The 27,656-nt window shown below is 40.4% G+C and overlaps 3 protein-coding genes across 4 annotated transcripts in view; 1 reads left to right on the plus strand and 2 right to left on the minus strand.

Moving 5' to 3' along the window:
• b4galt2 (UDP-Gal:betaGlcNAc beta 1,4- galactosyltransferase, polypeptide 2) overlaps nt 1-7,516 on the minus strand; it is a 51,501-nt gene extending 43,985 nt beyond the window's left edge. For both annotated transcript variants that reach the window (XM_085930879.1, XM_085930878.1), the window contains exon 1: nt 7,165-7,516. The gene's annotated coding sequence lies outside the window, so the exon portion shown is untranslated. The remainder of the gene's footprint in view (nt 1-7,164) is intronic.
• Nucleotides 7,517-9,453: 1,937 nt separating this feature from the next.
• atp6v0b (ATPase H+ transporting V0 subunit b) lies at nt 9,454-13,272 on the minus strand. The gene is made up of 8 exons (XM_085930891.1): nt 12,788-13,272; nt 12,096-12,144; nt 11,876-11,959; nt 11,610-11,687; nt 11,081-11,150; nt 10,928-10,979; nt 10,586-10,776; nt 9,454-10,400 (listed from the first exon to the last, which is right to left on the minus strand). Exons 1-8 carry the CDS (start codon nt 12,870-12,872, stop codon nt 10,374-10,376), a joined length of 636 nt encoding a protein of 211 aa, XP_085787017.1. The 5' UTR covers nt 12,873-13,272; the 3' UTR covers nt 9,454-10,373.
• A 6,159-nt stretch (nt 13,273-19,431) lies between these two features.
• kiss1ra (KISS1 receptor a) lies at nt 19,432-26,926 on the plus strand. The gene is made up of 5 exons (XM_085929556.1): nt 19,432-19,717; nt 21,622-21,746; nt 25,961-26,096; nt 26,189-26,427; nt 26,549-26,926. Exons 1-5 carry the CDS (start codon nt 19,477-19,479, stop codon nt 26,924-26,926), a joined length of 1,119 nt encoding a protein of 372 aa, XP_085785682.1. The 5' UTR covers nt 19,432-19,476.
• The last annotated feature ends 730 nt before the right edge of the window (nt 26,927-27,656 follow it).

A 27,656-nucleotide genomic window follows, 5' to 3' on the forward strand; every position in this document is an offset into this window, starting at 1 on the left:
TTTAACAGTTTTTACTATTCTGTGATTTCAAAACTACATAGTATCATTAGTTTGCTGTGTAGCCTATACTGTATATAACATAAAGAGTTGACAGTCACAATGGCTCTCAGAAGGAAACTATGACTATGAAGCCTCCCGCGACAAAAATGAGTGACACCCCTGCTCTAATATAATTGATGTGAAGTACGTCAATGCGTTTATAGATCCACAGCGAAATATTACTCAACGCATAATAGTGAGTGGCTCGCTTGGGGCATTTATTTACTCAAGTGCAGATCATTTTAGCAACATTACAGCACTAATGATCAACATGCTCAGTGGGGATCTCATTTCTTTTTACAGGTTTTACTTTGGCGACAGTTTGAAGCCACTAGCAATGCAGCTTGATTAGGTTAGCAGCTTTCTGTGCTGATTCCATCAAGCCAAACAAACCGCCGTCTGTTATGTAAACACGAACACCAGCGTGTGACTTAAAAATCATGACATAGCCAAATCAGGCTCATTCTTCTTACTTTTCGAGCGAGCGGGCTTGAGGCGCGCTGTTGCCCAGTTGAGATGAATCAGACGCTCGGCCGCATGCTGACCTTTAGCTGTTGATTAAAGCAAGGAGAAGCCAGGCCTCCCCGGTTTACCGTACATATCCCTGAATCCCTTGTGTGGTCCTTGACAAAATGTCAGTAACAGCAGAACAACAACACAAACCGGAATCATTGCGGGATGGACATTGACTACATTTTCTTGGTTGACTGTGGAAAAAATATACACTGCTCAAAAAGATTAAATATGGCATGAATTCAATTACACTTTTCTGATAAGGTTTTGGTCAGGCACGTGGCAGAGGGGGTTGTTAATCACTTTCAGCTGCATTGGTGTTGATGGAATTAACAACAGGTACAATAGAGGGGCAACAACCAGATGGTCCCCAAAACAGGACTGGTTTTGCAGGTGGAGGCCATTTCAAGCTCCTCCCTCTTGATCTTTTTGAACTGTTTTTCCACAAGTGTTGGCTTTAGCAAGAGTCATTATCACGACTGGAAGCATGAGGCGATTTCTTAACCCTCCTGAAGTTGCGCAGATTGTCCAACTCCTCCAGGATGACACATCCACGCGTGCTGTTGCAAGAAGATTTGATGTGTCTCACACTACAATCTCCAGAGCATGGAGGAGATTCCAGGAGACAGGCAGTTACTCTAGGAGAGCTGCACAGGGCCGTAGACGGTCCACATCCCATCAGCAGGACCGATATCTGCTGCTTTGTGCAAGGAGGAACAGGTTGAGCACTGCCCGAGCCCTACAGAATGACCTTCAGCGGGCTACTGGTGTGAATGTTTTTGCCCAAACAGTCAGAAACAGACTTCACGAGGGTGGCCTCAGGGCACGACGTCCTGTAGTGTGCCCTATGCTCACTACTCAGCATCGTGGAGCTCGATTGGCATTTGCCATAAAACACCAGAATTGGCAAGTCCGCCACTGGCGCCCTGTGCTTTTCACAGATGAGAGCAGGTTTACCCTGAGCACCTGTAATAGACGTGAAAGACGTGCTTCTGGAGAAGCCAAGGAGAGCGCTATGCTGCCTGCAACATCATTCAGCATGACCGCTTCGGTGGCGGGTCAGTGATGGTCTGGGGAGGCATTTCCATGGAGGGACGAACAGACCTCTACAGGCTAGAGAACGGCAGTCTGACTGCCATTAGGTATCGGGATGAAATCCTTGCACCCATGGTCAGACCCTACGCTGGTGCAGTAGGTCATGGGTTCCTCCTGATCCACGACATTCCCGGCCTCATGTGGCAAGAGTATGCAGACAGTATCTGGGGGATGAAGGAATTGACACAATTGAAAGGCCCTCACGATCACCTGATCTAAACCCGATAGAACACCTTTGGGACATAAGGTTTCGGTCCATCAGACGCCGCCAGGTTGCTCGTTAGACTTTGCAGGAACTCACTGATGCCCTTAGACAGATCTGGGAGGACATCCCACAAGACACCATCCGTATTGCCGAAATTGAATTTAGGCTAAATGGACAAGCCTACCACATCATTTTTTCACTTTGATTTTTGGGGTGTCTATATACCCTCTGTAGGCTGGAAACATTTATTTCCATCAAAAGATGTGGCATCCTTTTGTTCCTGAGACATTAACCTGTCCATATCTGTATAGATATCCAACTTTTTTTTTTCACCATTGAAATTTGATGTGTTTTCAAAGTGTTCCTTTAATTTCTTTTTAGCAGTGTATATTGACAGTGTTAAGGCAAAGGTCACACTGCAGATTTTAATGCTAAATGTGGACTTTTACATAAAATCATTTTTGTGTGCGTCTCTTTACATATCAAAGCTACCTTCGTCTCTCTGGCGTGAGAACCAAATGTCTCCCGCATGTGCAGAAGAAGAGACAACATTGTGCAGCACGAATTGGCTCATCTTTTTATCACCTCATAAAATACAAAGGAGCGATGCGAGAGGCGGTATAAATATTTGGGGGAAATGAGGTGAGGCATTTCGATCTCCGGAGACGTCTACTAAAGATGACAACACATCTCTGCTGTGCATTATAAATGAACAGTCTGTGCAGCTGAATTACTACTATCACCATAAAAGTCCACTTTATGCACTTCATGCTTCAAGTGGGATCAAACTAAAGTCAAATACTATAAAATCTATACAGTGACTCAAAACAACTTTGTGGATTATATCTTATCAGACTTTATTATCAATATAATCGATTCTATCAATAATTAGTCCTGACGGCCCTGAAATAAAGTGATTTTTAAGAAAATGCCAGACTTACTGCCAGTGGTACATTTAACTGGCCCAAGACTCTGCTGTGGGTGTTACTGTAACTACAAAGGCAACAACAAAAAGCTAAAAGCAGCAGAGTTAAAAAAAATAAAAATAATAAGCAGCAGCAGCGCAAAGATGAAAAGACCAAAGAGGGAGAAACTGTACTCAAGAGAGAGCAAAACACAACAAAGCTCTTCGAGTACACAACACACTGCTTCTCAGCCGTCCAATGGTCTGAAGGAGGTCGGGGCTCTTGAAAATGAAAACATCCGACGGCTGCTCTTCAGCCTGCACGTTGTTGCTCGTCATCGCACGACGAGAGGCAAGTTGCATGGATGCCTTAAGAGCCAAATAAAGTCGAAGTCAAAGTCATAAGATTTGCTAATGTCCTTAATGTCCCTGACCTCGTACAAAATATCGTATTGCACGAACATAAGACGACCACAATTATAAGACGACCCCCTCTTTTTCAAGACTCAAGTTTGAAAAAAGACTTTTTGAACACCAAATTTAATTTTTATACAGAAAATAATTACAGTACATCTGAAACAAATGATTATAACAATATATTGGAGAGAAAAAGCATGTTATTTTGCCTCATTCAAATCATGCAAAAACTGTCTATCACATCTTAATATCTGAACATTTAAATATGTAAACTAAAGTGCAATCACATTTGTAAATGAATGGCTTCTGGGTTTTGAAATGTAAATAAATACTGTGATAAAACAACAAAATTGCAATAACTGCATTAACCATCAAAGTGAAGTCTAAATGTAAGTGTAGTCTTAAAATAAATCTGAATAAGGAAAAACATTGCATTAAAATAATGCAAACAGCTACCGCTATTGTTGGGGAGCCTGAGTCATGGTTATGCTCTTTTCGCCCCGGGGTGTCAGTCAGAACACAGGAGGGAAGACGTGGTTCAGTTTTTGATTGCTTTACTGAATTACTGGCAAAAAAAGTAACAGGCACTGTGGCTTATAGGGGCATACAGGCAAATTGGCAAAAGTGAACCGTGTGAAGGGTGTGTGTGGTTTGTGGTGTGTGTGCGTGTGTGTGTGGTTCTGCAACAGACAAATATACAACACATAAGTCAACGTGAATGGGTATAATGTATGAATGTAAGACGACACCCACTTTTTCAGTATTTTTTTGATGCAAAAAACACCGTCTTATAATCGGGCCAATATGGTATTGTTCAGCTGAAAACTGAGAAAATAACACATCTAATGTCGCACCTAATTTGATTGGTAGAGCCTTCCAAGTCATGTTGAAGTCTCGTAAGATTTGTTCGAGTCTCAAGAGATTTGCAGAACTTTCTGAAACCCCTAAAGTCATACAAATTGGAGTTCAAATGAAAAGTAGTGCTCTAGAGTAACACAGGAGTTCATTGATACAACTTTTTGATATTTGAAGAAGTGTTGCGAGATTTGTTGAAGTCTCATGAGATTTGTTAGAGTCCCGATTACCCCCTAAAGTCAAATTTCAGGAAAAATGATCTTATTTAACTGCACACAACAACATCATAAGAACCTGTGTGAATGTCTTGCAAGATTCACAAGATGTTTGAATCTTACAAGATTTGCTCGTGAAAATCTTCATGTCATTCAAATTGGAGTTTAACTGAAAAAATGAGCATCAAAGTCAAGATTTACTCATTAGATTGGTCAAAGTCTCAAAAAACCCTAATAATTTGAGCTCAATCACTCATGTTGAAAAAGATGCCGACCGACTAAGTCAGGACTCAGCAACTTCATTGATTTGCATTCACTGATTTGCAAAAATCTTCTACTCCACAGGAGTCGTGCCAATCAGAGTTCAACTTCCATACGACAGCATCAAAATGTCATGTGATATTGATACAGGACAACTGTCACGCAAAAGTATCGTCTGGAGCCCAAGACCCCCTCTGCTTCGAAATCTTCTCCTCTGATCCAGCTGCTCATTTGGCAGCAGAGCAAAGGAGTAAATGAAGAGCTTTGGCGGAAGAAGAGAAGGATGGTGGCTCGGTGGGGTAGATTGGCTCGGGCTCCATTTAAACTACGAGCGTCTTTTCTGGCCTTTCAGGCTTAAGGCCACCGCCGTCCAATTATGTGCTCCGTGGCTGTCTGTTTGATCAGCCTTTGTCCTTCATGCTCTGGTCTGAATAGGCCGTGTTTGAAGGCTCTTTGGCCACTCGCGTGTAAAAACAACTGCAGTGGTGTTATGCTGAAGAATACCGTAAATGCAAGGAAGGGTAAAAATGGAAATGTATAGCTGCAAGGCCTTAAGGTTGAACGAGCACACTGGCGCATTTTGGTTGCCGCTTCTCCATCTGAAAATGTTCTTCTTTTTTTACATTTTATTTTATGGTTGACATTCATCAGGATTAATAGCTGTACCATGGCCAAGGGTAGGACCTGGCCAGGCTTTCACTTGTCACTAGCACCGCTACCCCCTTTTTCATGCCATCTAGCTAGCAAGCGCCCTTAGCTCACCGCCTAGCTCCCAACAACCAACATCTTGCGCAATAAAAATAAACCAACGGAGAACAAAATTAATCCACAAATAGGCAAAATTCCCAAAAAGTGCTGAATATTATAATTGAAGGCTTAAAGAGTACTGTGTGGTCCAGGTTTTTGCAGATAAAAAAAAAAGTCTATTGAATCATTTCTAATGCATCACACACATTTGGCTAATTGTCTGTTATTCTTTATATCAGTACCCCAAGAGGCACGCGCTGACTCCAATCAACTTCATCTATCAGGCATCAGTGTTTCAGAGCGCTGAAGCTGTGACCTTCCGTCTGTAATTAAACGCCCCCGACGACACGGGCGCCTCTCCGCTATCTGATGAGCGATAGCGCAGTTGCTGCCTGGCGAATGAGCGCTGATATTGGCTCGTCTCGCCTCGCCACGCACGAGAGCGTCGAGGTTCATAGGCCAAACCCCCGCAGCTCTACGACAAATAATCCATGTAGTAAAAAAAAAAAAAAAGTGTACGCTAGGTCGCGCACATCTATTATGCGCGGGCAAAAAGTATAGTAATTTTCATATGATTATTGTCATTGTTTCTGTCAACAAATAATCATGATAACCACCAACTAGCATATAGTAGAAATAATCTAGAGTGTCAAAAAAGTCTAGGGTACACACAATCACACAAGGTACATCTTAATCACTCCTCTCAACAAACGGACCATGGCATGCTCAGTGACGTCTGAATGTGACCCCTGTTCTCACCATTTCATCACATTATCCACCATCAAATGAAACAGATCGACTTGAAAGCAAGCTTGCCCACGTGCAAATGTGTATAACTAACACAAACTCCTTTAGTCTGTTTCTCTGAAAAAATGCATTATATAATCCACAAAGTCCCCCTCACACACACACACTTGGTAACACTTAATTAATGCAAATGCCAATTACTATTCATGACAACTGTCACACTGGCCAACAGAAAATACGTATAAGGACATCTAAGACAAATCATCCACAGTCAAATAAAATCCCACAGCAAAGATGAGTCTTTAGTGCAAACACTACTTAGAACAATTAATCAATCACCCCTGTCATCACTTCCTTGTAATGACTGCTACTTTGCAAATGAAAATAAAACAACGACTTGAAACAAGCCACATACTCCAAAACTCTTGGGCATCATAATGCACAGATGCAGATGCATGTAAACCTGATTTTACCAGTTAACCATAATAACACCGCACTGCAAAAATAGAAATAAACATGACAACTAGTCCAAGAAGTCGAGTTAGAAAGTGTTTCACCAGGGCTTTCCAAATACTACATTCCTTTCTATGGTGCCTAAATGACCCTACCATAGAAACGATACTAGCTTGAAAGTCAACCGTGTGGTATTTCAACTGTGCTACTTGATATTATTATAAGCGCATCTAATAGTTCAGTGACTTACAGCATCGCTCCGGTCCCTCTCTGAAGAGATCCAGTGTCAGAAATGAGAGACGCGTCGGATTGGATTAACATCCCGCTCTCCCCAGCCTGCGTGCAACTGCCTGCTTGGGTTCAGCTTCATCGTGAGGACCGACCTCCACATCCATGTTACCCCCCACTACCAGCATCATCATAATGAGATACATGCACAAAACAGACCCCTGCACAAGTCATGATACAATACACACGCATGTGTCTATTAAAGCAAATATCGAATTATGCAAAAATAATGGGATGGCTGCAGAGTGGACTTTAGAAGAGCTGGGAGGCAGCTGTGTTGTTGTGCATGGGAGGGAGGGCTAGCATGGCGGGTGGAAATGAGACAGTGGATGTGGTAGAAACAAAGAAATAGCACCCCAAAAAAGATGAAAAATGGACTGAAATAAAGCGCGCGCGGGATGCAAGGGGAAAGCACGGATGCTTACCTTGATTTTGTCAGACGGGTAATTGCATCTTTGTTTCTTCTTTGCAGCACATCGTATGAGGAAATTAAAAAAAATACTTATTTACAAGAAATAAATTATTCACCCAATACAGACGGATATGGACTCTCAGATGATGGAAGAATGAGACCTAAAAAATGTGAGGAAAATAAAGAAAAGAAAAAGCAGTGTTGTTTAGCTAGCGTCAAGCGTATCCGCCGCGTCGACGTTCAAGCGAAAAGGAGGCGAGTAGAGAGGCGAGGTCCTCATGGTTTTGATGTCATTTGATTATGGGTTTTTTTTCAAGGCAACAACAAAAAAAGAAAACGGAAGGAAAGAATGAAGGATGGAGGGATGCTCCTCTTCCTCTGTCCAGCAGGTCCCTCTGCTTTGCTCCGCTTTCACTCACTACGGAAGCCCAAGCAGAAAACGAGTGGGGGGGGGGGGGGGGGGGGGGGGCGCCTTTTGTTTTTGCTTTTTCTGCCTTGTAATGTTTTTCCATCCATTTTATTTAATCATTTTACTCTCAGACAGTGGGTATCAAAAACTATACTGTTTGTCTTTATTTTAAAATGGGAAAAGGTACAGTTAATTATTGAGCTAATAATTGATGTTTTAACTGTCATATTGCGTTACATATTTTGGAATATAAAAATGTTAAAAGTTGGTTGCATTCAACTCAACAAAAATGAAATATGAAATTCAAACAAAATCTATCACTGTAAAAACGACATAGTAAAATATAACAAGTGACTTTATTAGATACAGTGGGGCAAAAAAGCATTTAATCAGCCACCAATTGTGCAAGTTCTCCCACTTACAAGATGAGAGATGCCTGTAATTTTCATCCTAGGTACACTTCAACTATGAGAGACAAAAGGGAAAAAAATCTGAAAATCACATTGTCGGATTTTTAAGGAATTTATTTGTAAATTATGGTGGAAGATAAGTATTTGGTCAATAGTAACAGTTCACATTAATACTTTGTTATATACTCTTTGTTAAAGTTAAAAAGTCCCAATGATCATCGTCTCACACACACATCTGGGTGTGGTGAAATTTGTCCTCTGCTTTTAATCCAATCCCCATGTGATTTTGATCCATCCCCTAGGGGAGAGGGGAGCAGTAGCGGTGCCACGCTCAGGAATCATTTGGTGATCTAACCCTCCAATTCCAACCTTTAATGCTGAGAGCCAAGCAGGGAGGCAATGGGTCCCATTTTTATAGTCTTTGGTATGACCCGGCCAGGGTTTAAACCCACCACCTTCCAGTCTCAGGGCAGACATTCTACCACTAGGCCACCGAGCATGTCGACAATGACAGAGGTCAAAGGTTTCTGTAAGTATTCACAAGGTTTTCTCACCGTTGCTGGCATTTTGGCCCATTCCTCCATGCAGATCTCCTCAAGAGCAGTGAGGTTTTGGCGCTGTCGCTGTGCAACATGGACTTTCAACTCCCTCCAAAGGTTTTCTATGGGATTGAGATCTGGAGACTGGCGAGGCCACTCCAAGACCTTGAAATGCTTCTTACGAAGCCACTCCTTTGTTGCCCAGGCGGTGTGTTCGACATCATTGTCATGCTGAAAGACCGGCTCAGTTTCATCTTCAATGCCCTTGCTGATGGAATTTGGTTTTCACTCAAAATCTCTCGATACATGGCCCCATTCATTCTTTCCTTTACACAGATCAGTCCTCCTGGTCCCCCTGCAGAAAATCAGCCCCAAAGCATGATGTTTCCACCCCCAAGCTTCACAGTAGGTATGGTGCTCTTTGGATACAACTCTGCATTCTTTCTCCTCCAAACACAACGAGTTGAGTTGTTACCAAAAAGTTATATTTTGGTTTCATCAGACCATATGACATTCTCCCAATCCTCTTCTGGATCATCCAAATGCTGTCTAGCAAACTTCAAACGGGCCTGGACATGTACTGGCTTAAGCAGGGCAACACATCTGGCACGGCAGGATTTGAGTCCCTGGTGGCGTAGTGTGTTACTGATGGTAGTCTTTGTTACTTTGGTCCCAGCTCTCTGCAGGTCATTCACTGTGTGGTTCTGGGATTTTTGTTCACCGTTCTTGTGATCATTTTGACCCCACAGGGTGAGATATTGCATGGAGCCCCAGATCGAGGGAAATTGTCAGTGGTCTTGTATGTCTTCCATTTTCTAATAATTGACATAGAAGTTCACTCAGCACGAGTATGTGCTAGTAGCGCCGTCTTGAGGATGCAAAGGAACACTGCAAAATTTGGCTGAGTCAAATGGAGCCGAGTTATACAGTTTTGTTCAGAGGCATTTTATGAGGACACAATTTATTTTTATTGGACATTTGTATAACTTTCTTGTCACCATCACGTCAACATAATTACACACACTCACGCAGATCACCGACAAAAATATGGAGTTTTGGTACACACCTTCCTTTCAGGCTTAATCATGTAAAGGTGATATCACTCCTGCAACATTGACATTGTAATAGTCCTTCACAACTTCATCATAATAATTAATAGATGGCGTTGCGTCATGTAAAATTGATATATCATACAGGATTTCACCACAAGCTTTCACAATGAAGCAATGATCAGGTTAGGGAATGTTACAACTACAATATATGAAGACAACAGTGCATAAAAAAAAGAAAAAGAAAGAGACATTTATATGGAAAAGAAACCAAATAAAAAAATGTACATTTGAAGTTTACATGATTTTTTCTACATGCTCAATTGTAATGTAGCTCAGATGAACCCTCTGACTGTTTTTGATTTGCACTCATTTAGGTGAATTCCCATGTAGGGCCTTACCCTCTTTAATTTCAGACATGGGACCTCATCATAAAAAAAATAAAAATAAAAACAAAAGTCCACCAAATTTGTCACTGATGCTGGTGTCAGGGGCTGAATTGTTTAACTTTTTAGGGGGCGCTACTGAGTAAGCAGGTCTCTCGCGGACCAGGCAAGCGCAATGAACAATTCTAAACAAGCTCATGCTTCACAGGAAAGGGGTACACACTCTCACACACACATCCAAAAGACACGTTCAAATACTCAATAGTCTCATTTTCAACCATCTTTCAGTAAGAGTGTGGATAAACACTTGTTCTTCTTGAAATGACAATTGAAGACAATACACGGCAAATAGCAACATTTAAATAATTTACGGTGTATTTACACAACTTATTTTTCCAGCAGTGTTGTCATCTTCCTCTTGTCCTCTCCTTAGTCGCCCATCTTTACTTTTGATGTCTTCAGGGGAGGGGAAACAGTAACACTGTCAGTAACACGCACTTACTGTTCATTTCCTCTCTAATTTTGAACAGAATCAAAAATACCCTTCTGACAAATCTAAAATCCATTTTAGTACTGCGGACGCAAGCCAAAGATTCAAATGCATGACAATTTCAATTCAATGCCGCAGTCGTGTCGCTCACCTGCAGGATGGCCACAATGACACCGAAGAGGCCAATGGCGCTGCCGAAGATCTCTACAATAAGGATCTTGACAAAGAGGCTGGCGTTCTGGGCGTCGGCCAGCGCCGCCCCACTACCGACGATGCCCACGCAGATGCCGCAGAAGAGGTTGGAGAAGCCCACCGTCAGGCCTGCGCCGAACATGGAGTAGCCTGCTCACACAAAGACAATTGGCCTGTTGAATTCATATGACTTTAAGCCACATCCAACTTTTTATAAACAAAGCACTAATGAAAATAGGACGTCCCGTTAATAATTTTAATTTATGTCCATCGTGTCAGCGGTTCCCAAGTACAGTCTTACCGGCCTGGTAGTTCCTTGCCCCGATGGTCTCTGGAGTTGTGCCGCTGAAGCTCTGCAAGATTATAAAAAATCATTTTATTTATTTACTTTTTTTTTTTTTTTTGTAGCAGGACAAGACAAAACAAGACAGAGCTTATATGGAATGTGGTTTACCTCAGCCATGTTACTGATAACAATGGCCATGATGATACCATAGATTGCAACAGCTTCGCAGAAAATGATGCTAGAAAAGATCATCAGAAAATGCTGGATTAAATGTAGCTTCAAATATTAAAAGAAATGCCTAACTTTATTGAAAACACTAATGTGAAAATAAATTAATTAAAATAAATCTGAAGCCTAATTTCATTGAAAAAAAATACATTTGAAGTCTAATTTTACTGAAAAACTAGAATAACTTCAAATAATTCTCCACCCAAAATGAAGAGGAAAAGCGCAAAAAATAATTTAATGCATGCAAAAAATGCACGAGAATATATTAAACTTAACTGAAAATGTCAAAAGTATATATTTTTTAAATATTCTAATCAAAGAAAATATTTTACAAATTTTAAAAAAATATTTAAAAACTTGAGGATATCACAATATCAGCGTGGTTATCTGCAAAAAACAAACAAACAAACAAAAAACAAAAAGGTGTTTTTGGTCTGACGAAAAGACAAATGTTTTGTCATGAGCCTACCTGACTAAATTTTTGGTTTTAATGCGTGGAGCCTTGACTCCACCACCAATGATGCTTGAGCCAGTGATGTAGATTCCCCTAGGAAACATGCACACAAGCAATAAGAAACTATCCTCCCACCACTTAAACACAAAAATATCCTCCTTTATAAGACAGTTCAAGACGCACCAATTCCATAATGTTAGATGATTTTCTTCAAAAGAGGAACCGATGACAAAACTACAAAACTTCCAGGATGTGTCACTCCTCATGCAGTCACAACTCACCATGCTGCTCCGACTACAGACAGCGAGATGGCCAAACCGATGCCTAGATTGGCCCACATGAATGGTGACGTCTCTGTGAGGAACCTGCAAAAAGATTTAAAAGCAATTGAAAATGGCATGTTCTGATTTTAAAGCTCAGTATTCCATCCATCCCCAAACATGGCTCAGTTTTTCTGGGTGTAAACAACATGAAAACCAGAAGGGGGGTCGTCATACTCACCATGCTACATCAAAGCGAAACCCTAAATCAAATATTGTATAGCATATACCTAGAAAGAAGAAGACAGTGACAATTAGTATTTGTAATATAATAACTGCATCTACTCCTGCCAAAAGTCACATTTAAGTGCAGCTACGTCTTGCTTTGGTGTGAGAACTCACTCTGTCGTGAGAACTGCTAAAAATCCACACTAGTTAAAATACTCTGCATGCTTATTTTTTTTTTTAAATAGGAATAATACGACTTTAACCACATGGTATTATCACATAGGCCACTTGTCCGCTGCCAAAGCACAGAAAGAGTAGTTTTCTTTTGGTTATGTTTGCAGAATCTTACTACGAGCTTCAATTTGTTATCTGGTTACAAGCTAGCTGCAGTAACGTGGAGATATTTCAAAAAACACCGCTATATTTTTCGAAATAATGACCTTCGAACAAACTAATAAACAAGCTGTTTATTGCAAACTACAATGAATAAGACATTTTAACGATAGCTATCCACCGCGAAAGAGCCGCAGTACTAGTCATTGGTAACCAGGAATTAGCCTGATCCGAAATACAGCTGTCAAACACGGCAGATAAAGCGACAAACAAACCTAATCAAAGGTTTTAGTGCTTGATATTATTTGTTAACTTGAAGCTGTACGCACTTTAATTCATAACTAACTCGTTTAAACGTGGAAACGAGCTTACCGACGACGAGTATTGTGCTCCAGAAGGCCAAAGTGACCCCCGTGTAAAGAATGGCGTGTCCGTCCATCATCCACTCCAGCAGCATTGATTCGGCGGTGTGCTCAGTTGATAAGCGAACGAACCGTGAGCTCGGTACCAGTAAACACCACTAGAAAAAAATTATGATAATGCTGATGATTTTTATGAAATATGATGGCGAAGGGAGCGCTCAGTAGGAGCGTGAAAAACAGAAGTGTTCAGTGTCAGCTGATCCAGCTTGACTAGCATGTGACCATACGGCTGCGTTCGATTTCAATTTCTCTTCGTCGTCCTCCAACGCTTTTTACCATATACGTTCCGCTCTCTTGTTCTTTTAATCGGGATTATCATAAAATATTAATTTTCCCTCAAAATTAATATATGAAGGTATGTGCATCTTAAATTCGTAAAAGGGCTCAAAACGACTGGGTCCCCGAAGGCTGCGTTCCGTATACCAGTACGACCTTTGCTTGCCGTTTTTAGAAAAAAACACTAGATGTCGCTATTGTCGTTTTTTTTAAGGATTCAAGAGACCCGCCAACCCTATTTAAAAAATGATAAATTTATATTATTATTATTATTATTATTATTATTATTTATAAGCAATGTAATATCATGAGTTACAGTACATCATATCAAAGTCACCATAACCAAGTTAAAGAAACGTTCAGGCCCAAGCCTACCAAACGGATTTTAAAAAGGGCCTTCAAATGAATACTAACTAACTACTAAATACTAAATACTAACCTTTCTCGCTGCACATATTGAATCATGAATAACAAATAACATTGCTAATTATTACCATCTATAATAAACCTGAAAGACAACTTTATTCTCAAGAGGTCCAGCACCCACTTCCATGAATAACGACTCAGAAATTAATCTAATTTCCCATTCAGTTTTTTTATCAAATCAAATCCAGCTGTCATTCAATCCAGCTACTCACGCTTTGATTGATCTGCTGCCCTCTGGGAAAAGGTACAGGAGCCTGCGCTCCCGCACCACTAGACTCACCAACAGCTTTATACTCCAGGCTGTTAGGATCCTGAACTGGCTCCCCCCTCCGCCTTCGGCTGCATAACGTCCTGACCTTTTGGGCCGCGTTGGCTGCCTTGCATTACTCTCGCGCTGTATTCTGACTGTCTGCTGTATGCACACTTGCTCCATTTTTTCTCCTCTTAATTGTTTATTTATATTTATTCGTCGCTCTTGTTTATTCATTGTTTGTGCCTTCTTGTTTTTACTTTTTGTGTTGTTTTTTGGGATGTTTTGTTATATGTCTTGTCACCGTGGGATAGTGGGTAACGCAATTTCGATCTCTTTGTGTGTCTTGGCATGTGAAGTGATTGACAATAAAGCTGACTTTGACTTTGATTCAGTCTTATTCAACTATTGGGACTATTATACTAGGCAGTGTAGTATTCAACCCTGCAGGGACTTGATGCTGGACTAAAAATAAATGCTGTCTCTCTCAGCTGATTAACATGTCTCACAAACACTAATTAAATTCATTGTGTCCGTCTTGTCCTTTGCCAATTAGCATCACTGATGATTGACTGATTTAAGCCACATTTCTTAAATGACAGCCTGCTCAATGCCATGTGTTTCAAAATAAGTATTGTAAACTAAGCCTTGCGGTATATGTGTTCACTTGGTATGCATAATTGTGCCCCGGGCACTGGTGGGAAACATTTCCATGGAAACAATGCATGTTGACCTAGTCATTTAAAACTGCAGAGGTCATTGTATTGTTTGTTAATTACAGGCTGCTTCAAAGCATCGTGTTATATCAATACCCATGAAACATTCGAGGAGTCTTGACCTTGTGCCAACCTGTTTTCAAGTCAGGTATATGTACTTGTATTTACCGCAATAAACAGTGGTAAACACCAAGAACTTTCTTCTATGCAAGAGAAAAGCAAGTTTGCATAATGCAAACATACTACAAGTTCTACCTAAAAAGACTGCTGTCCAACATATGCTGAATTAAAAAAAAAAAAGCCTACCCTTGGCCTGACTCTGACCATAAACCCCCAATAACTACCCCAAACCTAAATCCGATCTCTAAACCTAAACTGTTGTAAACCCTAACACAAATTGTACCGATTAAAAACGTTTTTTTTTACAAATCCACTGTTATAAAACATGAGTGACGCATACTTGTGCGCACAAATACAAAGCATTCAAAAATTTCCATTGACAAAGGAACACAGCATAAATACAAATGTCCTCTCTTGTGTGCTGTAACCTGCTTAAGGCTAACAACACATGCGAGGGAGGGCAGCACGATGTTTCTATTTAACTTCATCAAGCCCCATTAAACAACCGTTTCCACGCATAGCCTCATGTTATTTTCTGTTGTACCTACTAGGATATTGCATAATATTTCAGGTAGATCAGCTCATGATGCCCATGAGGTTTTTGTGGAAGTATTAGAACCTGTTAAGAAACAGTGATGGTCACTTTTCTTGTCAATGTCAGCCAATGCTTTGATACATTGAGTCACAATAAAAAAATAAATTTACATAGCATTTCAGTCCACCAAGGACAAAAAAAATCACAAAGCTGTCATTCCTTTAATGGTTTTTTTTTATTTCAATGCAAAATTCTTTATCACACATTGTCCATTTAATTTGTAACTTTGCCTTATAAAAACTTGCTAGCTTAATGCAAGGCACAGATGCAAAACGGGATAGATAGCAACACAAGCAGCTACACATGCAGACTGATGATAACAATCCTCACAGGCATATATTATTTATCCTCTACGAAAAATGTCTTGTGTTGGTAACTGTTTATTTGGGTGATACTCGCCTTTACTTAGCCTTGTCGTGATAGCGATTATTGATTGCTCTCATACTTTCTTTTGCGCTATGATCTGGCTGTCTGCTATTAGCACGCTTGCTCCATTTTGCTGCTCTTATTTGTCTATTTATTTATTTATTGTTTATTTATTTGGATTATTTGCTTATTACTTATTCGTTGCTCTTGTCTGTTCGTTTTTACTCTTTGTGCTATTTGATTGTGAGTGTGTACTGTGTCTAGTCACCGTGGGACGGTGGGAAACGTAATTTTGATCTCTTTGTGTGCCTTAACGTGAAGAAATTGACAATAAAGCGGACTTTGACTTTAACTTTGACAAATGATGCAGGGAATTCACAGTTACATCTCATACAGTGCAAGAACAAATTGTTTCATCAATGACGTGTGCTGTGTGTTATTTACAGATACATGTGTTTAACTCAGTTTGCACACTATCGAATGCACTACATGAGCGCTGGTGAATTGGATCAGCGGGCAAGAGAGGGTGTATTGATCTTTTTGAGTACAGTGTCTCAATGCAGAAGCTGGTTGCAGAGCTTCCCGCTATTGTTTGCCCCAAATGAGTGAAGCTTTGAATATCCGTCTGCCCACGATTCCCGTCATCATTCATTGTGCTTCAAAAATGTAGATTGTTCATTCATCAATGAGGGCTTTTCACAAGGCAAGTCGGGAAAATAGACATACCAATCCATCATCTGCTTTTCCATCATCTGATGTGCAAACCACATCTGAGTGATTTAAACCTGCTGTGATAACATGTTGTATATTAAAAGTTATTAATTGGGATAGTATTCCAAAAAGAGGCATTAAACTGTTTAATCACCATCCCAGTCGAAATTTACTGTCAAAATAAACATCAATAATTACACATTTTGTATTGAAAATAATCACAAAGTTTTGCTTTGAAGTCCATCCATCCATCCATCCATCCATTTTCTGAACCGCTTTGTCCCCACGGGGGTCGCGGGCGTGCTGGAGCCTATCCCTGCCGTCATCGGGGGACACCCTGAACCGGTTGCCAGCCAATCGCAGGGCACACAGAGATGAACAACCATCCGCACTCGCACTCATACCTAGGGACAATTTAGAGTCTTCAATCAGCCTACCAAGTATGTTTTTGGGATGTGGGAGGAAACTGGAGTGCCCGGAGAAAACCCACGCGGACACGGGGAGAACATGCAAACTCCACACAGGGAGGGCCGGAGGTGGAATCGAACCCGCACCCTCCTAACTGTGAGGCGGACGTGCTACCCAGTGCACCACGGAGCCGTAGCTTAATGCTAACTTATAATCGTAAAAAACATAGATTTGCTATCAAAAGAGCATCTATACAATGTAAATAAATATGGTGGTATAAATAAATATATTAACAAAGACAGTCAGCTACTGATAAACAAGCTGGTTCAAAAAGCCACAAAATCCTGCATATTCTCCTTTCGAATGAACAAATGACAATGATTGGCAGCGCACAACACCCGCACTTGCTAGCTAGCTTATCTTAATGTAAAATTAACTCCCTGCCTGAAGAGTTATCTAGTTTGTTTTTGCTTATTTCAAGCATACGTACTTAACTGGAACAAAAGACAATTTCAGTTTTTGTCTGTTAACTTTCTGTCTTTTCTTTTGCTTTGCGTTAACTAATACACTGCATATTACGATTTAAAAATGTTATTGGTGAGATAGAGACTCAAGAAGACTTATTTTAATTTCTCTCACGACATTTCATTGAGTGCGTGTGACTGCTTATTAAATAATGGAAAAGGAAACAATTCAATCTTCTAATCAAAATTGGCCACACTAAAGCAGCTTCATCTAAAATACTCTCCATAATGTATTACATTTATGTGGATGAAACACTACTTGACTACACAATATTTCTAAATTTACATTCTTTTACATTTATAATGTTTGTTGAGACAGAAATGATTAATTGTAACCATTTTGTGCCAACCAATCCTTGTAATGGTTGTTCAGAATAAACAGCTGTAGTCTTAACCAAAACAAAGATGGTTTGTTGAAAGAAACTTGTAGTCAGTGGCGGATGCTATAAATATTTAATTTCTTCCAGCTTGGTATGAAGCAATCTCTGGAAAATATGCTTTGATCTGAAGCTCGACTTGTATCTGTATTCAGCTATCATCCCCTTGTGCGCAAAGGCTAAACAGTCACCTCGAAAAGTCAACCACTTCGACTCTTTTTTTTTTTTAACGCCTGCTACCATTCTAATCATCACCACATTCAACTACTAATTCCCTCTCTGTCATTTCCTCTATTTCACGCTGATGGAGCCTGAAGTTCACTTCCTCCATTCTCAGAATGCTAATAATTTTTCTCGACCAAGGCACACAAAAAACATGACTGAACAACAAATTACGTTACGAGAAGGAAAAGGAAAAATGTCAAAACATACAAAGCAATATTGTGATTTCTCCTTCAAGAATGAATCAAAATCAATCCTTTCACAGAAATGTCCTTAACCTTACAAAAATAAATTTTACCATCTTTGTAAAGGCCCAAGTGTGTGACTTAATATGCAGACTGAACACTCCAATACACTTCAATAACACTTTATCAACGTGACATGTACTCTTGAGAACAACATATCCTTTATGTAATATGAATGTAAAGCACCATCATTTAAAGCAGCAAGGTATTTTCTGTAGCCACCTGTGAAAAAAAAATGCACAAGTATGTGCTTATTGGTAGCTACATGTGGAAACTCCCACCTGATTGAACAAGAGGCTTCACTTCACCCTCAATTATCTGCTCTACAATAGCTCGTTGCCACTCCAATGTTCCCGATGACAACAGCCTTTTTATTACAAGTCAAGCATTGCATCCTTCAATGTGGACAAAAAGTACCGTATCTTTTGATAGTTCATTTGACACATTTGACACTTCAAACTGTACACGCACGCGCACACACAAACGCCGAAATAATGGAACAAAAAGTTCATCTTATGTAACAAATATTGAACTAATACAGGTGACCAAAGGTACACTGACTGACTTGAACGGATGCACCTGAAAATATTTTTAAAACTAAAATACAGTCATTCTATTTTAAAAACTAAAATAGAGGAATACTTTGACTGAAAAATAGTTTGATCCATTCAGCAGTTCAAAACCAACACATTATTTATTATTATTTATTTAATGGCACCTGATGTTTTTGTTTTCGAGCTAGGAAACATTACAGGAAGTCCTATTTAAGAATCCCTGCACATTTTTGCGGGGTACAAACTTGAAAATAAAAATCAAACGTTACACCCAGAGCAAATTGCTCATTAGGCAATATAACAACAACACCAATAATAATATTAACAATGTATGAATTATAGCACACGGATGGAATGAGGAATAAGGTTGCTAGGAGACCCTCCCACCCCTCCCATCAGCGAGTTATCCCACAATCCTGCAGCACGTGCATTCATTCATGCGCGTGCGTGTCTGCCTCCTTTGCTCCTGCTATAAAGCCACCAGCAGAATTGCCTTCGCCTCAGAACAGCCGGAGGATGCTCCCCCTTCATCTGTCCAACGGATGACGTCGGATTCCAACCCGCCTTCCGAGCAAATCGAAACTTTTAAGGTGGAGAGGTACACGTTTACACAAATGGACCAAGCGAAAGGAGGTGATGGAAGAAGCAATGACTCCAATGGAAAGTTGCACTCCAGCTATTAAAATGGAATTTCTGTCCCGTGCCTGTCTCAGCATCCCCCTCCTGATATATTTTTGATTGACATCCACCTCCCCCCACACACACACAAACACACTTTTCTTCTTTATCTTATTCCCAATAGTGCACCCATCTTCTTTGGAGAGGAACTCCACGGAGCCAAGCTTGTGGATGAACAGCTCTGAGGCAAACTTCTCGCGGGGGGGATGCAACTACGACGGGGGGGAGCAGCGGCAAGGGTGGGAGGTAGCCAAGGAGGAGGACGGCGAGCAGCACCCTTTTCTTACCGATGCCTGGCTGGTGCCCCTCTTCTTCTCCCTCATCATGCTAGTGGGCTTGGTAGGCAACTCTCTGGTTATCTACGTCATCTCCAAGCACAGGCAGATGAGGACGGCCACCAACTTTTACATAGGTGAGCAAAGAATAACACACACACGTGCATGCACCCCCTCACAAACACACACAGACACACACACAAACACACGTGCATGCACCCCCTTACACACACAGAAATACACAGAGGGGGATCAAGGATGCAAGGACACTCAAAATGTAGTTACTAACTCTCAGCAGGGCATCAAAATCACTGCATAATTATTTGAGTCAAAGGCTGATGTTCATTGCTTGTAGGGTTTAAAAAAAAAACTCAAGGTTACATGAGAAAGACGTATTTCCTCATAAACAGCAGTGTTTGATATCTGAAAATGCACAGTGTCAGACATTTATTAGGCCTAAGGCATTTAATGTTTTTCTCCCCTCAACTAAATGTTGAAACGATACTTGATTGAAAATACAGTGGAAAACGCTCCTTCACTCCATTTAACATAGCACCAAGATGCACTACTTTTCTCTAAATGAAGCTCCTGACCGCGACAGCTGGCATCAAAGTAATACATTTATTTACAAAAACAATTATGTAACTTATAATTACATAATACTTTTATTGCTACAAGTCATCTGTGACATTTACATCTTTTATTTAATATTTGTATCACCACTCTTGAAAAAATGTGAAATTATACATTTCCGAATCAGAAAAACATTTTCAGTTGCCCATAGCACTCTTTATAAGACATTAGTGTTTATAATTTCGGTCCCCATATATCATGCAAATGTGAACTCAATACACCTGCAATGGGTACTCTGTATTAAATTGCCATCATCACTTTTCTATTCACGATCTCACCGGAGATGCATAAAACTGTTTTATGGTGTCAGGTGGTGAAAAAGATTCTCCCCTATGAAGCCCCCCCCCTTCCTTTCTTTCCTGCAGAAGCTGTGTGTGTGTGCCGAGAATGTGACAAGAATTTGATGTAGGAATACTATTACCCCACAGGCCTGGTGGTGAAACAAAATGCTTTAATATTCAGCAAACATTAGATTAGTGGGATCGGCAGCATCTGCGCAAAGTGGATGCTACTATTGTGATTAAATCAGAAGATTGGATGAGCGTGATGAGGAATTCTATTCTGGATACCCCAATATACTGACAGCCACAACGACCTGATAAAATTGTTTACGGAATGATAAGATGCAACTGTCAATGCAGATGTTTTTATTGCGTGGTGATAAGGTAAAATTGCACCTTAAAGGACATTGATAGCCGTAACGATAAGTGGAAATTTTAGGTGATTTATTATCGGGCCACGATCATTTAAGGGCCAGACATATGTGCCGATATTTTTGGATGCAGGTGCTCAAGCCAGACAATAACACCCATTGTCAAATTTATTCACAGAATAAAGTATTGTGATTACGTTTGCACCAAATTTAGTCAGGTTGGTGTATATTTGTACAAAATAAATAACCAGTTATTTTCATTCATTTTTATTATTTAGCATAATCAAAATTTGGTTCTATTATTCATAATAAAAAATGTCATATAAAAGAAAAGAAAGGAATAAAACCAAAATGAAATTCTTTGTTGATTGTCATTCATTCCTATTAATAAGAATATTTTAAAAATTATTTAAAAAATCACTCATTATTTATATTGTTTCATACTAGTTATTATCAATACTTGTTTTTGTACTCCCATCAATCAAAATAAAAGGAATCTGTCAAATTATATCTATGGCAATATGTTCAAGAAATAACTTGCCATCTGTTGGTATAATTGACTGAAGTGTTATGAACCAGGGGAAAAGGTGTCCAACTCAAGGCCCGAGGGCCAGATCTGGCCCGCTACATGATTTTGTTTGTGGCCCACTAAAGCAAAACATGCTCGCCAACTTCCACAATTCTGGCCAAAATCTGCACCAAACTTCAAATTGTGATATGTAATAACTTTCAGATATTGCTTTCTCCCCCATGCAGCAAACCTAGCTGCGACTGACATCATCTTCCTGGTGTGCTGCGTTCCCTTCACGGCAACCCTCTACCCTCTCCCCGGTTGGATTTTTGGCAACTTCATGTGCAAATTTGTGGCCTTTCTGCAGCAGGTAAAAGACTCGGACATTAATGAATACAAACACAATAAAAGTTTGCGCTTCTGGTCAAATATAATGAATGTGTTACTCTGCCTTTTATGTTTGCCCTCTTAGCTTTATCAGAGCATGTCCAGTAAAGACTAAAAGCATCCTTTTAACTTGTGCTCACAAAACATAGGCAGGCAGAGCTCAGCTTTCCTGGAATTATTCTAAAGGTCCAACGTTTTAAGCATTAGCTCAAAAAGTACTTCACTGATGTTCATGACATTTACTTACACAAGCAGGTCTAGCTTTGTGTGTTCGGAAAAAAAAAATCAATGTGTCCTAAAAATGGCTGTTGGTATAAAAAGTTGAACATGAGTAAAGGTTCCAATAAAAGTGAAACAGAGTCATTTTGGGATCTTTTTGGAAAAAAACAAAACAAAACAATAGAACATAAAAAAAACCAATAGATTTGCAGAATTTTTTTGGGGGGTGGAAACTATTACATTTATCACGTTTTGACAGCCTCAGTTTGATAGTTTCATTGTTCGTTGAGATTTTCAGTTATCTGGAGCGAAACGTTTCTTTTCATGGAATCAAACAAAAGTCAAGGTTGCAAATCAACTTCAAGTTTGTGGGCGGGGCCTCAGCGATATGAAGCCTTTTCATTGGTCAGCTTGGAACGATTAACTGCGGAGTCTGATGGTGACTATTTCCATTATTTCTAATTAGATGAATCTGGCGGCTCTGTGGCGCACTGGGTAGCATGTCCGCCTCACAGTTAGGAGGGTGTAGTTTCGATTCCACCTCCGGCCCTCCCTGTGTGGAGTTTGCATGTTCTCTCCGTGTCCGCGTGGGTTTTCTCCAGGCACTCCGGTTTCTTCCCACATCCCAAAAACATGCTTGGTAGGCCGATTGAAGACTCTAAATTGTCCCTAGGTATGAGTGCGAGTGCGGGTGGTTGTTCGTCTCTGTGTGCCCTGCGATTGGCTGGCAACCGGTTCAGGGTGTCCCCCGCCTACTGCCCGATGACGGCTGGGATAGGCTCCAGTACGCCCGCGACCCCCGTGGGGACAAAGCGGTTCAGAAAATGAATGGATGGATGAATCTGAGTGATTCCAAAGTGCAACAGCTTACAGGATCGTATTGTTACAATTACACAGATCCACCAACCATTCCTTGACAAAGCGCACCATTAGTGAGAGGCTGTGTTACGTAGGTCTTGACCTGCCTCCCCCAGGGGAAACTTTTTTTTTAAATGGACATCCAATTAAAAGGTAGCAGTCAATGACCTTTTCAGTTAAGTAAGGTTGTTTGCTGCTTAACTTGGAAGAAGAAATAAAAAAATAGATGGTAAAAATGGGGGGTGGGTTTCCAGTAGTGCACCTCGGGGTTTTCCTTCAAGACCCTTAACGTGCTATACTGGCAAATGAGTGGAAAATATAAGTTGCTATAAAAAATAGCATTGGTGCCTTAATTGAATTGTCCATGGCCATTTGTACAAATCCTGTTTCCCATCGCTCTTTTTTTGGACACAGTATATTTTAGTAACAACCTGTGTCATTTAAACTAATTATTAAACCCCGTCCCAATCAAAATCAACAGGCAGGCTCAAAGAGACGGTTATGAGGCTTGAGTGGATAATTATCTGAAAAAAAGCATTGAAGGAAGACAGTTTTTCTTTCCCAAGTGGCTTCTGGCTTTAATAATCCATTTGGAGTTTTAAGGCTTTGACCCAAAAGAACAGAGGAACGTTTTGAGCAATTTGAGCTTAAGTAGCCAGCACAGTAATTTATTTTTCAGGTTGTTTTTTTTCCACAAAAGGCAATGCTGGCTTATCATCATCTGACTAGACACTTTCTAAAGGTATTCTTCTCTCCCTCAAAACATTAAAAAGCTTATCGTGCATAAAATTAATTGCACTCTCTTTGGCTGTGTGGGGATGTTTACAACGGGGAGGGGCATATGTATTGTCCTCATAGAAACTCAGATACTTTTTCTGAAGGGAAAAAAGAACATTTACTTTGCCCACCTGCTGTAATTATTCGTTCTTAGCGACAATGTTTTTTTAATGAACAAAGGGGAAATTGGCCATCAAAAAAGGTTTATTAGTAACATAGTGCCTCAGGTATCCCCAAGGACCACATGAGTAGTCGACATCCTCGATCTAAAATAGTGATAGAACATTGTGATTTCCTAGAACTGTTGTGCAAGTGATCATTTGAAAATGCCTTGCAGAGATTCATACAACTAATGTGTTGCGTATTATCACTTGGGGTAATTACTGTGGAAAATCCATAACATGAAGAGCGTCTTTACAAAGATTAATATTAACAACAACATAACTACTGTATACAAATAATGTAGCCTAGAATGCAAACTTCAAAAGGCTTGTGGTCAAGTCCAATAAATCATTAAAGCCTTTTTATGTATTCCAGTGGTATTAACGATGAAGGCTCGCAGACACTGCAGCTTATCAAAACATATGCATTCTCTTTCAAAGCGCAAGGGGTCATACAATCACACACGTATAAAATATACCTAGCAAGTATTGCTTCTAGGTATATTGTCTTAACAGAAAATAAAATTATCTGAACAGAAAATAAAAAAGGTAGAAGTTAAAGTCACCTTAGGAATTACTTAAGTAAAAATCTTCGAATATCAGACATTATATTACATATACAATAAATACTTGTATTTTATTGATGTTGTTCAGTTTACCTCTGTGGTTTTGGCTAATAAGCGATGTTAGCTAACACTTGTTAGCCTGAACATCATGTTAACCTTTTGTCATACGTAACATAAGGTGGAGAACATTATTGGGTGCCAGAAATGTGAATAACAAATTCAAGTAAGGCTAGATGAAAATTCCACTTCAGTACAGTAATAACGTTTTTTAACACCTTTAAATTAGACTGGAGATACCAAGGTGTTTTGTCATAGGTGTTTCATCCTTGAACTTTTCATGAGCCCTTTCTTCATGACTCATTTTTGCACAAGCCTCCTAGAGGGTAATGGCGGCACACCCTGTGGTCTCACAGATAAGAGGAATTACAGGGCTGACATTAGATCTTAAGAGGAAAGGCAGAGCACAAGCCATAAAGCAAAAAAAAAAAAAAAAAGCCAAACACAACACATTTTTGGAGTTCACTTGAGACTTGCTGACATCACATATGACAACATCCTGCAACTCTGGGAATACGTCAGTTGGGATCCAATTTGTTGATTCCAGAGGCTTTCATTTGTTGGCAAGAGTAATAAAGGGTGGCAGATAACACAATGAATGTGGTCTTGACAAAACTCTTGAATTCAACTGAATTCCAACATTATCTACCCGAACCTTTCAAAACAACTATGATGATGGAGCGTGATTTTTAAGCCCTTGGCAATCCGATGACGCGTTACAAATGTCTGTTATTTGTCTCACAGAGACAAGCTACAATCATGGGCCCCCCTCGGCAGTCAGTCGGGGGAGAAAATGATCAGCCATCATTTTTTCTTGGTCAGTTTGGGAATGAGCACATAAAAGTAGAAACTTCAGGGAAAATTGTGCCAGCACTTTCAAAAGAAGCAAAGTCAAAGTCTGCTTTATTGTCAATTTCTTCACATGCCAAGACACACAGAGCTCAAAATTGCGTTACCCACTATCCCACGGTGACAAAACATATTACAAAACATCCAAGAACACAACCCAAAAAGTAAAAACAAGAAGGCACACACAATGAATAAACAAGATTGATGAAAATAAATAAATAAATAAATAAATAAATGAATAAATAAATAAATAAATAAATAGATAAATAAGAGGAGCAAAAATGGAGCATGTGTGCATACAGCAGACAGTCAGCCTGCAATGCTAATAAAGGTATGATTTATTTTTCTTCACCAAGCTCCAATCTAACTCAAGGTGCTTTCACTAGCACCATTTTGACTGACTCAAAGTAAGAATTTCATGACATGAACACACACAACATGCAGAGAGATCACATTAGAGTCAACTGGAATCAAACTGTCGCCAAAGATTTCTAACCAGTTTGACAATTGAAATGTCAAAAGTAGGAGGCACGTTTGTGTATTCTCGGGATTCTGGACTGCACGAAAGGCACAAGAACAGATTGGTGCTCCAACTGTGCTCTTGGTGTTCCATAGGGCTTACAACAAAAAGTCAAGAGTCGAAGGTCTTAGAAACCATTAGATCACCAAACTAGCCAATTTTCTCTGAGAGTATGCCTTCTGTGTTTTAGGTGACTGTCCAAGCGACCTGCATCACTCTGACTGCAATAAGCGGCGACCGTTGCTACATCACGGTCTACCCTTTGAAATCCCTCCGCCACCGCACACCCAAGGTGGCCATGATTGTCAGCCTCTGCATTTGGATCGGTCCGTCCTGACATACGTAATACTCTACTGCATTAGCTTGTGTGTGTAATATTGAAAACTCAAGACCATTGTCATATTTGTGGGTCGCTCAGGCTCTCTCATCCTGTCTACGCCGATCCTCATGTACCAGCGCATTGAGGAGGGATACTGGTATGGTCCTAGGCAGTACTGCATGGAGAGGTTCCCCTCCAAGACTCACGAGAGGGCCTTCATCCTATACCAGTTCATCGCCGCCTACCTGTTGCCCATCCTTACCATTTCCTTCTGCTATGGTATGATGGTGAAGAGGGTCGGCCAACCTACCGTGGAGCCGGTAGACAACAACTACCAGGTATGGATGCGGTCACCGGGATATTTCAGTCTTGATTCTCAATCATCCAGGTCATAGAATCAGCAAACGTTGAACCAAGGATTCTTCTTGGGTGTTTCTGTAATACAGTATTTATCTTCAGGTCAAGCTCCTGTCTGAGAGAACCATCAGAATCAGAAGCAAGGTCTCCAAGATGGTGGTAGTTATTGTCCTGCTTTTTGCTCTGTGCTGGGGTCCCATCCAGATCTTTGTCCTCTTTCAGTCCTTCTACCCCAACTTCCGTGCTACATATTCCACGTATAAAATCAAGACGTGGGCAAACTGCATGTCTTACGCCAACTCCTCAGTCAACCCCATTGTTTATGGCTTCATGGGCGCCAGCTTTCAGAAGTCCTTCCGGAAGACCTTTCCCTTCCTGTACAGGCACAAGGTCAGGGACAGCAGCATGGCATCAAGGACGGCCAACGCCGAGATCAAGTTTGTCGCGGCGGAGGAAGGCAACAATAACGATGTGAATTGAGAGAATGCGAGAAGAGGGGGGGGGGGGGGTTAATGGAACAATTGGCGTCTTTCCAAATGAGAGAACAGCTTTGAAAGCCAAATGAAACCATGTTATTAAATCAAAAGACACTGGAATCATTTGCACATTTTGTTTCCCTGCCAAGTTTGGCATTGCTGGCACATCTCAAACTCCAGTTAACAACTTAGCGGTGTTTCACAGTTGACGTTTTGTCATTAAGGAGATACTGAAAAGCTCACAACCAGACATTTGGATACTCGGACCAAATTCAAGTGTGTGACTGTATTGTGCAATGTGTTGAGTCTTTTTTCATGTTCAGAAAACAGTCAGATATGACAACTGTGAATCTTAAACTGATTCAATGTTTACGCTTGTAAATCCTTAAACTTTGCCAACACCGAAGTCGGCCAAAAGCTAAGTTTTGTGACTTTTCTTTTAAGAGACAGAGATAGAGGACTTGAGCGCCAGCCCGGTGTAAAATTGCATTTTATGTGAGCTGCCTAAGACTGAAAATGTATTTTTAAACAAGCTGCTCAACTGTGATGTCACAGTCGGGCTAATTTAAATTAGCACTCACGTTTTCTTCAACCATTCCTAGGCAGCTATGTGGGTAAAGAGCTGCCATTTTCTTTTTCTCGCAAGCGACTGACAAGCTGGTGAGCTGCGCAGAACTACTTTTAAAGCGAAAGCCAAAACGTTCGAGCTACACTGTTGTATAACTTTATAATCT

This window comes from Syngnathus leptorhynchus, chromosome 14 (assembly GCF_054491065.1).
Source record: "Syngnathus leptorhynchus isolate UIUO chromosome 14, UIUO_Slep, whole genome shotgun sequence".
Classification (NCBI taxonomy): Eukaryota; Metazoa; Chordata; class Actinopteri; order Syngnathiformes; family Syngnathidae; genus Syngnathus; species Syngnathus leptorhynchus.